At 45.8% G+C, this 15,131-nt stretch overlaps 1 protein-coding gene across 5 annotated transcripts in view; it reads left to right on the top strand.

Moving 5' to 3' along the window:
* RGS6 (regulator of G protein signaling 6) overlaps positions 1–15,131 on the top strand; it is a 520,723-nt gene that overhangs the window by 480,396 nt on the left and 25,196 nt on the right. For all 5 annotated transcript variants that reach the window (XM_076003888.1, XM_076003890.1, XM_076003889.1 and 2 more), the window contains exon 16: positions 13,275–13,364. In XM_076003888.1, the coding sequence (XP_075860003.1) occupies positions 13,275–13,364 (90 nt within the window). The remainder of the gene's footprint in view (positions 1–13,274; positions 13,365–15,131) is intronic.

Below are 15,131 nucleotides of genomic sequence, written 5' to 3'. Positions count from 1 at the left end.
TTTGATTATTTCTTTTGATGTGCAGAAGCTTTTTAGTTGAATTGAGTCCCATTTGTTTATTTTTGGTTTTTGTTGCATTTGCTTTTGGGGTCTTAGTCATAAATATTTTGCCTAGGCCAATGTCCAGAAAAGTTTTTCCTAGCTGGAAAAACTAGTTTTTCTTATGGAATTTTCATGGTGTCAGGTCTTATGTTCAAGTCTTTAATCCATCATGGGTTAATTTTTATATATGGTGAGAGATAGGGGTCCAATTTCATTCTTCTGCAGATGGCTATCCAATTTCCCCAACACAAATTATTGAATAGACTATCCTTTCCCCAGCTTATGTTTTTGTCTTCTTTGTTGAAGATCACATGGATGTAGGTATATGGCTTTATTTCTGGGTTCTCTATTCTGTTCCATTAATCTATGTGTCCACTTTTATGCCTGTACCATGCTGTTTTGGTTACTATAGCCTTGTAGTATAATTTAAAGTCAGGTTAATGTAATGCCTCCACATTTATTCTTTTTGTTTAGGATTGCTTTGGCTATTCAGGCTCTTTTTGAGTTCCATATGAATTTTAGGATTGTCTTTTCTAATGCTGTGAGCCACCACAGCTCACACCTGTAGTCCCAGCTACTTGGGAAGCTGAGGTGGGAAGATCACTGGAGCCCAGGAGTTCAAGCCTGCAGTGAGCTATGATTGCACCCCTGTATTCCAGCCTGGGCAACAGAGTGATACCCTGTTTCTAAAAACCATAATAATAATTCTTCTTTTAATTATTTTCTAACCATTCAGAAATGTAAAAATCATTCTTATTCGCTCATGGGACATAAAGAAATAGGGGGCAGGCCAGATTTGAACCCTAGGCTGTAGATTGTGACCCCTGTATTAAATAATATGTCATGAAAACTAATGAAATGCTTCAAGAAATTTGGAAAAATATAGGATAGAGGATTGGGAATGGTTAATCTGTAGTTTCTATGGGGAAAGTAGTTTAGAGGCGACTTCATTTTGGTGCAGTCATGGCAACACAGCAATCTCTGCAAATGTCTGTACATCATAGCTGGGTGCTACAGAGCAGAAATCGGCTAGTACCAGGTACTTAGTACCAGCAGAGCAGGTGCAGCTCAGATGTTTCCAGGTAAGGAAAGGAGGTTGAAATCCTTAGCAGCCCATGACCAGCAATGACTTGCATTCAGATCTCCTGAACGAATCTGCTGCTCAGACTACATTGTCCTGGATTATTCATGATGAGGGCTTGGTTGTCTCACTGAGACCTAGAGAAACTCCAGTCCCTAGAAAAGGGACCAGAGCCAAGGAGCAGGCTCTGATCCCATTTCTGCAGTACACTTTTTCTACAATCGTATATTTAAGTTCTTAAAACTTTCTCTCCTCACTTTGTCCATCTGCTAAATAGAGATGGTGACAGCTAAGCCCTCTGAACCCCCCCATTCAGATCAGGAGCTCTGGGTGGCTTCCTTAGCTGGTTATGCTGATTTTCAGATGCCCCCCACAGTGGTCATGTGCCCTAATGTTAGCGGTCAGTGGCCCAAGTGAAGGTCCAACCAGATGTACAAACTCACTGGAAGTGGGGACAAGGGGGTGGGACACAGCCTCTCGCTGAGGGCTTTGTTTCATATTGACCACATGCATTGTTACAGCGAAGTTAATTGCCTGTGTTTGCTTCCTGTGGAAATATTTCACAAGACAGCCTGTCAGCATGGGCCTGGCATTTACACTTGTGTTTTGCTGATCTATTTGGCTCTTTTGAAAATTTGGGCCAAGACCAAATCTTCCATAAAGTTCTGTGGGCTGTGACCATAGCCATCAGCTGTTTGTTCTGTTGTTCCAATTTCATAGATTTAGGTTTGGGAGGGGAGGGAAAACAAATGGGCCATGATTTTTTTTTCTTTTTTTCTTTGTTTTAAGGACTCAGTTCTTTATGCCAAGAATTGGATTCTGTGTTCTCAACCAAGGGGCCCCAGAGGACCTACACTGTTACCTACTTGCTGTGTGGCCTCAGGCCATGGCCTTGACCTTTTGTACGTTCTATCCTCATCTATAAAATGGGGATGATCTCTTCTCTACAGCCCACTAAGGATGTCAGAGAAATCGGATGAGCTAATAGCCCTGAAACTTCTTTGAAAAAGTAAAAAGTGCTGTATATATTTGTAAGTGTGAACTCACAAAAATTAATGGCTTTAGTATTCTCTGAGGGTCTCTTAATTCCAAGCTAGATCCAGAAGAAATTATCTCAAGAAAATATCTGCCTTTGGAAGGCAAAAAATGTAGGAAAAGGGTATAAGAACTGAAAGCATTGGGGTGGGGGACCTTAAGTGTCACCCTAAGGAATTTGAGCTTTCTCATCCTGAAGACAGTAGCAAAGCATTAAGCCTTTGACCCAGTGGAAGCGCATCACATGGTGGTGGGCAGAGTGGGCTGGAGCCCAGAGAGAGAGATGAATCTTGGGGCATGTAGTCTGAAGCTCTGCTGGCAGTTTTTGGAGGAGGGAATTAAGCCACAGGAACCTACGGCTTCCTCTTAGGGCATTTGCCTCTTTCCAGACCCTCTATAGGTTCTAGAAGGAGACAGGAGTTTTCTGGCTGGCACCGTGGCTGCTTGGCTTCAGTCTAAAAAGTCTCAGAGTAGCCAAGGATGTTCCAAGGACGGTGTCCCTGGGCCCATTCAATCATTTGTCCATCTGCCCATCCATCCATTTCATGAACATCCATTCTCCCTTTCAAGTCGGGAGACCTTGACCTGTGGGGCATGGAGTTCTCTGCCAAGGGAAATTACATAGGAAATAGGAGGCCTGGGTGGCGTTTTGCTATCAGGCAGAACTTGACTAAGAGCACATTATTCTTTACAAACAAAACAAAACAGGTCTAAGAAAGCACTTCATTGAGATTGGATTGGATTGGAAATCCGTTCTTCAAATGGATTGACAGTTGAATGGGGTGAGCCAGCCCAGCCCACGTGGGTCCCTGTGGGTTCTCACCTGGTCTTCCTAGTTGTCCAAGCTCCACTGCTTTCCTGACCTGTGACAGCTGCTGGGACGCCCACACTGCTCTGTACCTGGAGTGTCTGAGCCTTCCAGGTCTCTGGATTTGGAAGTTCTTTGATGGGGGCAGAAATATGGTCTTCTTAACCTTTTATAAGTCCCCACCACACTAAAGTGGTGCTTTGTATGTAGTTGAGGTTTTAAAAAATTTCCTTGACAACTCAGTCCAGAATTATAACATTCTCAGCTGTGCCTGTTATTAACAAAAGGGAAAGGGTGCAATTTGTCCCTTAGCTGTCAACTTTAAAGAGTCTTACCAAACAACCTAGGGGAGCACACACAGTAGATATCAATAAAAGCTGGTTAAATTAAATTTCTACAGCATGCCAAGTCAGCAAACCTTGAAATACCTGTTAATTGCCAAATGTTCTAGCTCTGAGATTATGCAGATGATTAGGTAGGTCCCTTCCCTTAAGCAGACCTCAATCCGAGTGACCAAAGCTCTGCTCAGCCATCCTCAATTCATGGAATGACCAAAGAGCAACCTCAAGGTCAGAATGAGGTTGGGGTGAGAAAAGAGCTGAGAAAGATACCAAGTCTATGCCCACCATGAGAAGACAAGAATCCTCTAGCCTAAAGTTTATATTAGTACCTAAGCTTCCATGTTCAAAAGCAATTTGAGTAAGGAATGCAAGGTTTCTAACCTTTGCTTTGTTGAAAAGCCAAAGCCCAGTGGAATACAATTTTATGTTTCCCCCAGATTGCTCAGAAGTAGAAGTCTTCCTAGCCTGATGGGGTCTGTTCATCTTTGCTCCAGTAGCGGAGGTGGTAGCATCATGTGCCAATATCACAAGACCACACCAAGTTTCCTGGTATTAATCCTCTATTGCAGGGCATTTCCTGGTAGGCTCCCGGGCCAGATTTATTTTAATAAAGAATGCCATGGCACTGCTTGCTCTAGGAGTTACTCATTTTATTCTGTAGGTGGTTTTATTTTAGGGAGATGAACAGCAGAGGGAGGGGTACATTTTGAAAAGAACAAATCAGTTGTTTGCGATCCAGTTCTGTTTAACACCACACAGACTAGTAGTTCCTGGAGAGAAGGCGTCAGAGAATTAAATTCCAAAATTACTTTTTTGCTACTTCTAAGCATAGATTCTTTGCACCAAACCCCTTGACCTTGAGGAGGAAAAAAAACACAACAGAACACTTTTCTAAGTTGACACCCCATGGTATTTGGGTAGGTAAAAGACAATATGAAAAGTTGTATTTGAAGCTACCCCTATGTAAGAATAGGGATTGAACAGTGTGAGAATACTGCACCCTTTGGCCAGTTAAAGCGAACAGGTTTATGCAGATGTTTTGCAGGGTAAAGGCAAGTGATCGTTTACTCTTATGACCTTGATGATGCCTGACGTGGAAACAAGGGGGCCCCACGTCCTGCTTCAGGCCAGGGAAATCCAAATGTGGGCTTCTCGTTTCAGATCCATGGTCACCCAACACTGCGCGCACAGGAGCAACGGCCCACTGTCATTCGCTTAGGTGGTTGCCCGTATTGCTGGGGGGTCTTTTCTGTTGCCTCTTCTGTGTTTAATAAACACATACCGGTTTGTGATCCACTTGAAGTCCTTCCCCACCATGCAGTGTGCTGTCCTGCAAGACCCATGTTGAAGAAAAGTTAATTTCCTTTAGGCTTCAGCTAACCTAAGTTTGGAAGACCTTTGATTTAAGATATTCAAGAGTCTCTTGAAAGGTGAGACCCAAGGAGGCAGACTTCTGCTTAACGACTTCCTAAGGGCTCATTAGCCCTCAATGCTTTCCCAGGCTGGGACCTTGCAAATTCCATCCACAGCTTCCTTCAAGTTTGCAAGGCAAGTTGTGCAAGGCCTGGCTGGTAGGTGAGGAACCAGGGCCCGAGCCACCCCTGAGGTCTTGGCCATTACTATTGCTAACAGTGGCGGGTGTGACTCGTTCCCAAAAGGGAATGGTGAGTGGTGAGCTGGGGCTACATCTGCTACCAGGATGACTCAGATTGGGGGCTCGAGAGGAGGCCCCTAACGGTCCTGTGACCACACAGGGAGGGACTTTATTTGTCTCAGCCAAGCAACACTGACTCCCCTGGGAACCCCACCCAAGTCAAGGGCAATGAAAAGCAGCGCATCAAAGTGGGAAGAGTGTGAGCTTTGGGGTCGCGCAGCTCTGGGTTCAAATCCTGGCTGTGCGCTTCCCTTGGGCAAGCCACTCACTAACCTGTTAGAGTTCCACCGTCCTCGTCTGCAAAATGGGGTTGTTCAAACCTGTCGCTGCTTCAGAGTAAGCACCAATGACTAAAATTGCACAGCTAGCCTCCACTCCCAAATCCTCTTTGCTCCCCATCTCTGGAAACTTCCGACTCATCCACATGTCGTCCCTCATGAGGACCATGGCTACGTGAACGTACTATTGTGACTTGACATGCATAATCGTTTACACGGCTCTTCCACTTATATTTCTGTGTTTTGTTGAGTGATTGACGGGGCTAGAAAGGCGGAGCCAGGACCTGAGTCTGAGCCTTTGAGTCTTTGACTCCCAGCCCAGTTCCTTCGCGCCGCCCACCCAGCAGCCTTGTCTTCCTTCAAGGGACTGCACGGGCGCAACAGCCCCAGAGTCTGGGTGTTGTTCTAGGAAGCGTGGGAGGGGAGGGCAGAGATGAGGCACATACACCTGCAGGAACAAAATAGGACACTTGAAAACCGTAAGAAGAGCTCTCGGCCGGCATGCCGTGCTCCGGCTGAGTGGCCCTCCACACCAAGAGCGTGCTCTGAAGCAGGGAAATGAGATCTTCGCTGCCTTAGGAGCCCACCGCCAAGGGGAGGACGCACCTGAGGGTGCTCCGCGTGCCTGCAGCCCAGGCCCCGGGTATTTGTCTGACTACCTTCCCCTCCTCTTGTGAGAGCCACTGTGTTTTGTCTAAAAAGAAAGGAGAGTTGCAAATGAGGACTCTCGCAGCGAAACATTGATTTGTAGCAGATGTGGTTTTGAGACAGCTGGTGCCGCTGGCTCCTCGAGTGCTCCCTGTCTAGGACCCCATTGATCCTGGCTGTGTTTGCTTCTGCCTCAGCGCCCCCAGGCGAGCGGAGGCCCTCATCATCCTTTGAGCATCCTGGCCCAAGAAGGGGAAGTGAAGGTGGAGTGTCCCAAGGCGACCGTCAACCACTACAGTGGTGTGATTCCCTCCCACCGCTGAGAACTGCAGCTAAAACATTGGTGTGATTTAGGGCCCTGTAGCATTGGTTTCTCAATGCATGGAGAACCATCCTCATCCTCCCTGGAGTAGGTGCCACTCTGCTGGGTCCAAAGACAGGTGTGGCCTCTGGTAGTTCTGCTTGTTTATAATCAACTCACTCAAGCATCTCTCTTGGAGAGAGTGGAAGAGGAAGGGAAGGAAGAAGATAAGACAAAGGAAAGAGAGCGACAGTGAGAGAAGTTTTTTTTCTCCAGCCCCTTAGGAATTTCCTCTCCGTTGGGGCTTGGCTGGTTTTGCCAGCGGCTCCCTTGCACTTTGCAGATTCTGGATATACATTTCCCCTAAGACTGGTTGTCTGCAGAACAGGGGAAACAAACCAGAACCCCTCATAAATCAGTAGAGGTCACTGCCAAGAGCTTTGTACACTTGCTGTCCCTGGCAGTGATAAACTCATTGCATTTGGGAAATGGCCAAAGACCCTGAATCTGATCTTAATTCTCATTCCCAGAAAAATCCCAGCTCTCTGCTCACCCACCCCCTGCATGCTGTCTTTGTGTTTCCTAGACAAAGCTGGCAAGGAGGAAGGAACACAGATCCACAACTGGGTACATCAAAGGCTGCGTCTCTTTGCTTGGGGGAGGAGGAGCAGGGCAGGGAGCGTCGTGGATCTCTAGGCTGTGGGAAAGAGAGGCCCAGGCCAGAGGGAAGTTGAAGCCATGGGCCCTGCAGGGCGTGTGGGAGACCTGCAGAGGCTCTTGGATTCTGTTTTACTCTGACCTATACCTTGGATCTGCTATTACCGGTGTTGCTCTGGTTGTTATTCCCTTGAAGGGTGATCGAGACTGTCATAGTGATGACCAAGAGCTAATGATGGTCTTGGCGGATAAGACCACCTCATCTTCCAAGAGACTGTGTTCTTACTCCCTCCCTCCCCACACCATCCTTGCCTTGGTACCTGGCTTTGGAGTTGGCCATATGACCAGTGAAAGATGAGCATGGTGCCAAACTGCTCCTCTGACCCACGTGGACCCCCCTGGAGAGGGGACCACCACTGTTTGCTGCTGTTTTCTCCCATCCCTGGGTCGTCCTTCTTGCTCTGGGTGATCAGACCGTGCAGCTACAAGACCAGACCCTCCCTCCCGCTTTCCCACAGAATTGGGAGGCACGTTTCTCTCTGTCTACCCAGATCTTTCTGCCTTGGCAAGGATCTTTCTGGTTGATGGACCACCATCCCTCACCCAAAGCAGGGGAGGCCATGCCCAGGCACAACCATTCACAGCACCCTGCACATGTACTTCTTTGCAGCCCTTAAGCTCAACTGGATAAATGCACCTTTGTGCAAAGTCTGTCTTGCCTAATAGAATCTAAGCTTTATCACAGCAGGGACTTATTAATATTTGTCTTGTTAAGGTTGTAATCTCAGTGCCTAATACAGTGCCTGGCACCTAGTAAATGCTCAATAAATATTTGCTGAAGGTTGCTGTGATTAAACATTTAGTCATCTGCTTTATCCTGTTCTACTTTGATTGACAAGTTCTTTCTTTTAATGGACCAGGTTTTTCCTGCCCACAATGAGTCTATAGGAATTAGCAAGATTAGGTGTGAAAGTTGTTGTTAAGGCCAGAAGGGCTGTGCTGGGGGAGGTTTCCTTACTCCTCTTGGGGGAACAGGGGGTATTGTGAGATACATACTGGGGACTTGGCTTCCTTTGAGAAGTCAGAACAAGAAGCAGGGGCCTGTTGCTTTGCAGAGGGGTTTAGAGGGGCTCCAGGCATTACAATAGGCCTTTCCAGATGATTCAGGAGCTCTGTCAGCCAGACAGCAATGCCCAATGCAAGAAGGAGACAGCGAGTCATTTTTACTCTGGACTAACATTTGCGCGTAAGATGTAAATGTTAGAACAACGTATAGAGACAACGAATGAAATCAGAGACCAGTGGTGTTCCTTGGTCTGGGCTCTGAGGCCTTTGGGGATAGCTAAGCCAACAGCCTCGCGCTCCTTGGAGCAGAGTGGAATCCTCACTCGCCTTCCATGCAGAGAGCCAGAACTTCCACCCACTCACAATCCAAAGCATGTGTGGAGCCTGCAACCTCGCCGGACATCAAATTCTTGCAGGCGTTTCAGTGAACCAAAAATCCATGTCAGTTCAACTAACATTTGACCCTGTGCTAGATGCTATGCATCTATAGAGGATAAAAACATACTGTTCGTACCTTCAAGGAACTTAAACTAGAATGGGCTGGATTTTTCTCTGCAATTTACAGAAAAACATTTAGTGAGATATGTTCTCACTAAGTTTGTTAAATCAGACCACATCTGGACCATCAAAGTCGTCTCAGGACCAAGCCACTATTTGATTTCATTTGATTCCTTGCAGTGGGCTCATTCCCATTAGTAGGGGTAACCACTCTGCTTTTGTGCCTATGCAGGTTATCTCAGGAAGGGTCAATTTGGTTCCAAAAAAGGACTCTTTGGGGTCCAACTAGCAATGAGATAGAGAGGGCTCCCTATGAGACTAGGACATTTCTTGCTTTCTGCTTTCACTTTCTTTTTATTTTTTAATTGAGAAGTAAAATTGTATGTATTTATGTATACAACATGGTGTTTTGATATATGTATACATTGTGGAATGTCAAAATCAAGCTATTTAACATATGCATTGCCTCATACACTTATTGTTTGTAGTGAGAAATATACAATATATTGTTTTCCCTATAGTGAATAGTCACCATGATCATCTCTTGAATTTATTCCTCTTCTCTCACTGAAATGCTGTTTCCTTTGACCAACATCTCTCTAATCCTTCCCAACCCTCACGAACCTCTGGCAACCACCATTCTGCACTCTTCTCCTGTGCGTTTGGTTGTTTCAGATTTCACACACAGGCGTACCTAGTTTTATTGTACTTTGCTTTATTGTGCTTTACAGATGTTGTGTTTTTTGCAAATTGAAGGTTTGTGGCAACCCTGCACCAAGCAAGTCATTCAGCACCATTTTGCCAACAGCGTGTGCTCATGTAGTGTATCTGTGTCACATTTTGGTAATTCTTGCAATATTTCATGCTTTTTCATTATTATATTTGTTATGATGCTCAGCAGTCTTTGATGTTACTACCGTAATTGTTTTGGGGGTGCCACAAACTGTGCCTGTGTAATAGAAGGGATTTAATTGATACATGTTGTGTGTGTTCTGACTGCTCCACCAACCAGCCATTTCCCCTGTCTCTCTTCCTCTCTTTAGGCCTCCCTATTCCCTGATCAACAGCGATATTAACATTAGGCTGATTAAAAACCTGACAATGGCCTCTAAGTGTTCAGTGAGAGGAAAAACTGCATGTCTCTCACTTTAAATCAAAAGCTAGAAATGATTCAGCTTAGAGAGGAAGGCAAGTTGAAAGCCAAGATAGGCCAAAAGCTAGACCCCTTGAACCAAGCAGCTAGCCAAGCTATTAATGCAAAGGAAAAGTTCTTGAAGGAAGCTAAAAGTGCTACTCCAGTGGACACACAAATGATAAAACAGAGAAACAGTCTATTGCTCATAGGAAGAAAGTTTGAATGGTCTGGATAGAAGATCAAACCAGCCACAGCATCCTCTCAAGTCAAAGCCTAATCCAGAGCAAGGCCCTAACTCTCTTTAATTCTACGAAGGCTGAGAGAGGAGAGGAAGCTGCAGAAGAAAAGTCTGAAGCTAGAAGAGATTGGTTCATGAAGTTTAAGGAAAGAAGCCATCTCCATAACACAAAAGTGCAAGGTGAAGCAGCAAGTGCTGATGGAGAATCTGCAGCAAGTTTTCCAGGAGATCTAGCCAAGATCATTGGTGAAAGTGGCTACACTAAACAACAGATTTTCAGTGTAGACAAAACAGCCTTCTATTGGAAGAAGATGCTATCTAGGACTTTCATAGCTAGAAAGGTGAAGTCAATGCCTGGCTTCAAAACTTCAAAGGAAAGGCTGACTCTCTTGTTTGGGGCTAAGGCAGCTGGTGGTGACTTTAAGTTGAAGCAAACATTCGTTTACCATTGCAAAAATCCTAGGGCCCTTCAGAATTATGCTAAGTCTACTCTACCTGTGCACTATAAATGGAACAAAGCCTGGATGGCAGCACATCTGTTTACAGCATGGTTTACTAAAGATTTTAAGCCCATTGTTGAGACCTACTGCTCAGAAAAAAAAAATTCATTTAAAAATATCACTGTTCAATGACAATGCACCTAGTGACCCAAGAGCTCTGATGGAGATGTGAAGGAGATTAATGTTGTTTTCATGCCTGGTAATCCAACACCCATTGCTAATGCAACACCCATTCTGCAGCCCATGGATCAAGGAGTAATTTCAGCTTTCAAGTCTTGTTATTTAAGGAATATATTTCATGAGGCTCTAGCTGCCACAGACAGTGATTTTTTTGATGGATCGGGGCAAAGTAAACTGAAACCCTTCTGTAAAAGATTCACCGTTCTAGAAGTCATTAAGAACATTCATGGTTCATGGGAAGGAAATTAAAGCACCCACATTAATAGAATTTCAGAAGAAATTTATTTCAAGCCTCGTGGATGACTTTGAGGAGTTGAAGACGTCAGTGGAGGAAGAAACTGTAAATGTGGTGGAAATGGCGGGAGAACTAGAATGCTAGAGTGAGAAGTGGGGCCTGAAGTCATGACAGAATTGCTGCAACCTCATGATAAAACCTTAGTGGACAAAGGATTTGCTTCTTATGGATGAATAACAAGAGTGGTTTCCTGAGCTGGAATCAACTCCTAATGAAGACGTCTTGAACATTGTTGAAATGACAACAAAGGATTTAGAATATTCCAGAAACTTAGTGGATAAAGCAGCAGAAAGGTTTGAGAGGGTTGACTCCAATTACTGTGGGTTAAATGCTATCAAACAGCATCGCATGCTACAGAGAAACCTTTCATGAAAGGAAGAGTCAGTCGATACAGCAAACTTTATCATCTTATTTTAAGAAATTGCCACAGCCACCCTAACCTTCAGCAACCACCACTCTGATCAGACAGCAGCCATCAACATCAAGATAAGACCCTCCACCAACAAAAAGATTATGACTCACTGAAGGTTTAGATGATCGTTAACAATTTTTTAGCAATAAAGTATTTTTTCATTAAGGTGTATACAATGTTTTTTTATTTTTTTTATTTTTATTTTTTTTTCCTATAAACAAGACATGCAAATGTTTTTTTAGACATGATGCTATTGCACACTTAATAGACTACATATAGTGTAAACATAACTTTTATATGGGAAACCCAAAAAAAAAATTGTGTGACTTGTTTTATTGCTATGTTTGCTTTATCACGGTAGTCTGGAACCAAAGCTGCAGTATCTCCAAGGCATGCCTGTATAAGTGAAGACATGTGGTATCTGTCTCTCTGTACCTAGCTTGTTTCCCTTGACATAATGTTCTCCACATTTATCCATCATGTCACGAATAACAGGATTTCCTTCTTTTCTAAAGCTGAATAGTATTCCATTGTACACATACACCACATTTCCTTTATCCATTCATCCATGGTTGATGCCATGTCTTGGCAATTGTGCTGCCATGTCTTGGCAATTGTGAATTCACCTTCTTTTGTGCTGGGTAGGGAGAGAGTCTTGGTGAGCCCTTGCCATTGTTCCAGCTTCCTCTGGTCAGACATCTCTAAAATGTGCTCCCAGCTGATGTGTGGTCTCTGCTTCCTTCTCTAATACCCTCCTTGGGGAGAGGACCCAAGGAAGAGGTTCTTAATGACAGGTCCTGCCTCCCAGCTGACCAGCTGACCATTCCCCGCAGTACTAGGGCCTTAGTCGGGCTACATGGGATGAGCAATGACCCTGCAAGGGGAAGATGGTCCCTCCACCAGGCCAACCACTAACAGTCCCACCCTCCCTCCTAACAGGCCCCCTTTGGGACAGCCAAGCTTTCCTGTGCAGCTGGGCTGAATCCACTTCAATGGATGAAAAATACTTTTCCCATCAACAAGTTCTCCGCTTTAATGGACCAGGATTTTCCTGCCCTTGATGAGCACAGACCTGTTAAGAAGGGACCACAGGGTATAGGAATTGGCCAGAAGTCAGGAGTGAAATCCATTGCCAAGCCCAGAATGTAAATGCCTCTAGGAGCCCAGGAGAAGAGGCGGCACAGCCCCTCCTGGATGTCAGCCACAGGCTTGGTCTATTTGCCCCCATGCCTCGTGAGCTGGTTGCCAAGAGCCCCCTTCCGGGATGAGATGGTGGCCCCAAAATGCACAAACTGACTCAATTGCATCATTGCCTGTGTGTTTTTTTTGTAAATTAGACTTTTTATTTTTAGATACTTATAGATTCCCACGCAGTTGTAAGAAATAGTACAGAGATGTGCCATTTGCCCAGTTTCCCTCAATGGCAACATCTTGCAAAACTATAGTACAGTATCACAGCCATGATATTGACATGGCTGCAATGCACTGATTTTATTCAGATTTCCCAATTTTATTTGTACCGTGTACACATGTGTGCTTTTGGTTCTATGACCTATATGAGATATGTGAAGATACAGAGCCCTTTATCACCACAAACCTCCTTCCTGTTGCCTTTTATAACCACACCTCCCTCCCTCCCACTCCTCCCCATCCCTAACTCTTGGCAACCACTAATCTGTTCTCTAGTTCTATAATTTGTCATTTCAAGAATGTCATATAAATGGAATCCCGTAGTACGTAATCTGGGGATTGGCTTTTCCACTCATCGTAATTCCCTGGAGAGTCATGCAATTAGTTGGTGTATCAGTAGTTTGTTCCTTCTTATTGCTGTGTCTGTGGTTTTAATCATTAAGCACCCCAACACAGCACCCAGGCCCAATTACAGACCCTTTGGGATATGATCCTCAAGGATCTTTTACTCTAAGAGAGAAAATATGCTTTGTTTGGTGTTTCTGAGTTTGGAGGGGCAGTGGGTGTAACACGTTGCAAGTTTTTCCAGGTCCATACAAACATACCTAGATCCCTTTGTGTCTTTCCCCAAACAGTGATCAATTGGATTGCAATTTCCTTTAGCACTGATTGACAGCTCTTCCTTGTGTCCCCCAGGAGCACATCTACAAGCTGATGAAAAGTGACAGCTATGCCCGCTTCCTCCGGTCAAATGCTTACCAGGACTTGCTGCTGGCCAAGAAGAAGGTATCTTTGGGAAGGGCAGGCTTGCCTTTCTTAGCACTGTTGACTCTTGCCTGCTGCTTGCTGCTGGTGTGAAATGAGAATATCATCCCTTGGGTTTTATTTATTTTTCTCTTTTCTTCTTTCCTTTCTCTATCCGCTCCCACCCCAATGAAAAAGAGTTAGTATGGTCACCACCCACCCCTCCCCCAGAGTCCAGGATGTGGCCCCCTACCTCCATGTCCCGCTGCCTCTGTCTGCATGCTTTGCCCACGGCAGTGGAGGGAGTGTGACTGAATACAGGAGTGAAGGCTGGCAAGAGCACCAGCAAAACCTTAGCACACCAGAGACAGCCCCTCTGGCAAAGTACAGCCCCCTCCCCGCGGACTTCTCTCCCTGACCAGCCCAGACAGGTTTGAGGCAAGGGTTTGGACAGCCCAAACTAGACGGGAAAACTTGTCAGTTTCCAGGGGGCCATCTGGCCCCTGGAGTCATCCCACAACTGCTTCCTCCTCAACACCCCCTTCCTCCACCTCACCTGCCCCTGCAGTGTTTCCCTTTTCTCTTAACCAAGAGGCAGCTGCACCCAGCTCCTCCTTCCTCTTCCACTTAGAATTTAGCCATGGGTCCCTGCAGCCCTGGGAGTCATGGATTTGGGGTGCAGGGACCTCGGCATGAGGTGGTAAGGGGTGACAGAACAGGGGTAGACTCAGCTGGTTTCTGGAAGGAGGGAAGGAAGGAGAGGGGGGAAAGAGAGACAGCTCCTGGGTGCAGTATGTCTGCCCAAATGCTATGCCTGTCACCTCTGATCTGAGGCCCACGTTGGCGCAACTTGCACCAGACTCCACGACTTCCATGCCATGCCACTTAGGAGCACATGCGCCCCTTTCGTCTCCCCTCCTGGCCTCCCAACGCCAGCCCTGACACGTGGTTGTCCATCCACGCGCTCTGTGCTGGGCTGCCTCTCTCAGCCGCACAAGGCTTCTGTGTGCTGTCACCCCATGTGCCAGGATCCTGTCTGCGTATCTGGTTGGTACCACACAACTCCAAGGTCCAGGACGGCATTTGTATCCTGCTCTCAGAAGAGCCCTAACAGTCTGAGAAAGGGAAAAGGACCTCGAGAACGTCCAGATTTTCAGAAACCCAGCTCTCTACTTCCTGCATCCTCCCGTAGCGTAGCTCCTACAATGGAGTGTGCGGCGCCTGGCTTGCTGCCAGCTCCCTGCTGCAGGATGTGTGTGGAGGGGCGCTGCTAGAGGGGGCTGACACCCCACAGATGGCTCTGGGGCTCAATTTTTTTTTTAAGAACTGGAGGAAAGTATAAGGTTATAGAGACTTTTTATTCCTCTAGCCCAGATCTCATGGGAGAAGGTCAAAGTGAGTTTTCCTTATTTCCTGTTGCTCAAGAAACCTGAAAGGATCATAATTTGAGGACATTCTAAGGCTTTAGCAGTCCGACCGATCTGGGTTTGTCTACACACCTGACAAGGAGAAATTAGAGGCTGTTCAGTCTCCTTGAGGGTTTAAACACAAGGGAAAATGCACCTCAAGCCAGGAAGTGGGCTGAGACATCTGTGCTTCCCAATCCTCTCTTACAAGAGGAAAACTTCTCAGAGGAGGGTATCTGAGCCAGGAAGGGACTGACAGCCTTTCTGTGAAATGTTACAAATGGAGTTCTCTAGAATTGTCCTCCCAGGCCCCAAATTAAGGGATGTTCTTGAGGCACCAAGCCCTTGCAGATACCATCAACTTTTCAACATCGAGAAGTTGTTTCCCAAAACACTGTCAACA

The sequence above is a fragment of the Microcebus murinus genome, chromosome 6, assembly GCF_040939455.1.
Source record: "Microcebus murinus isolate Inina chromosome 6, M.murinus_Inina_mat1.0, whole genome shotgun sequence".
NCBI classification, from domain to species: Eukaryota; Metazoa; Chordata; class Mammalia; order Primates; family Cheirogaleidae; genus Microcebus; species Microcebus murinus.
Note: the sequence above shows the minus strand (reverse complement) of the source record. Positions and strands in the feature narration are given on the sequence as shown.